A 1,276-nucleotide genomic window follows, 5' to 3' on the forward strand; every position below is an offset into this window, starting at 1 on the left:
TCGAGTCTGATTGTCCACCTGAGGAGCCACACTGGGGAATGGCCCTACGAGTGTGGGGAATGTGGGAAGAGCTTCAGAGAGAAGTCCCATCTGATAAGGCACCATCACACCCACACTGGGGAGAGGCCCTACCAGTGTGATGAATGTGGGAAGACCTTCAGTCAGAGCTCCAACCTCATCTCCCACCAGCGCATCCACACTGGGGAGAGGCCCTACGAGTGTGGGGAATGTGGGAAGAGCTTCAGTCAGAGCTCCCACCTCATCTCCCACCAGCGCATCCACACTGGGGAGAGGCCCTATGAGTGTTCTCCGTGTGGGAAGAGGTTTAAGACCAGCTCAGATCTCCTCAGGCACCAGCGGATTCACAGGTATGAGAGGCCCTTCCACTGCCCCGACTGCGGGAAGGGCTTCAAGCAAAACTCCCACCTCGTCACCCACCAGCGCATCCACACTGGGGAGAGGCCCTATGAGTGTCCTGAGTGTGGGAAGAGCTTCTACTGTAGGTCTCACTTGATCCAACACCAACGGAGGCACCAGTAAGGGAAGCCCTGTGAGTGCCCCGACTGCATGAAATGCTTCATCCTGTGCTCCAACTTCATCCTCCATCGCAGGACCAAGTTTGGGAAGAGCCCTGGTGACCCACATTCCCAGTGATCCTGACACCTGTCCCTTTCTCTGCTGCTGCGACTGATGTGAGATGGGATGGAAGAACATGAGGGTCTGGCCATGCCGCTGTCGTTATATCTGATGCCACCTCAGGTAACTGCCAGGGACAGGAAAAGGGACTCCTTCTCTCTCTTGAGGGAAGAAGGATGTTCTTTCAGGGCAGGAGAAAATATGTGGTCGGGAGGAGCCCATTGGTTCTGTTGCAGTTTTCCCTGTAAATTGTTTGTTGTTATCCCTTCTGTTATCAATATTGTTGCCGTTCCTGTTGGTTCCTTATCTCRTTGCTGTTCCCAGTAAATTGTTCTTATTTCAGTCCGGGATCTTTGCCTTCCATGCTTTCCATCAGAGAGGGACTGGAGCGAGTGGAAGCGCTGTTCTAGCGGGAGCACAAAATTGGGGAAAACCATTCCTAAACCCCAGCCCATGGAAACCGAGCATCCCAGCTGGTCCCAGCCCTGGTTGCCATGGCAACDCCCTTGGGAGCGGGTCCCTGGCTGGGGCTGTGGGAACCTCTTCACTCTGGTGCCCAGGGACAGGGCTGAGGGAACGGCTGGAGCTGAGTCGGGGCAGGGTTGGCTTGGATCTCAGGAAAGGTTTTTCCCCCAGAGGG

The 1,276-nt window shown here is 55.3% G+C and overlaps 1 protein-coding gene across 1 annotated transcript; it reads left to right on the plus strand.

The window, feature by feature from the left end:
• Nucleotides 1–6: 6 nt before the first annotated feature.
• Nucleotides 7–643, plus strand: LOC130588605 (zinc finger protein 3-like; the record flags this gene model as incomplete). Its single annotated transcript, XM_057389512.1, has 1 exon — nucleotides 7–643. A coding segment is annotated over one exon (534 nt), but the record flags the coding sequence as incomplete, so codon positions are not given.
• Between the last annotated feature and the right edge of the window lie 633 nt (nucleotides 644–1,276).

This window comes from Malurus melanocephalus, unplaced genomic scaffold (genome assembly GCF_030028575.1).
Source record: "Malurus melanocephalus ecotype Western Australia unplaced genomic scaffold, MMel_1.1 scaffold_7587, whole genome shotgun sequence".
In the NCBI taxonomy this organism is placed as follows: Eukaryota; Metazoa; Chordata; class Aves; order Passeriformes; family Maluridae; genus Malurus; species Malurus melanocephalus.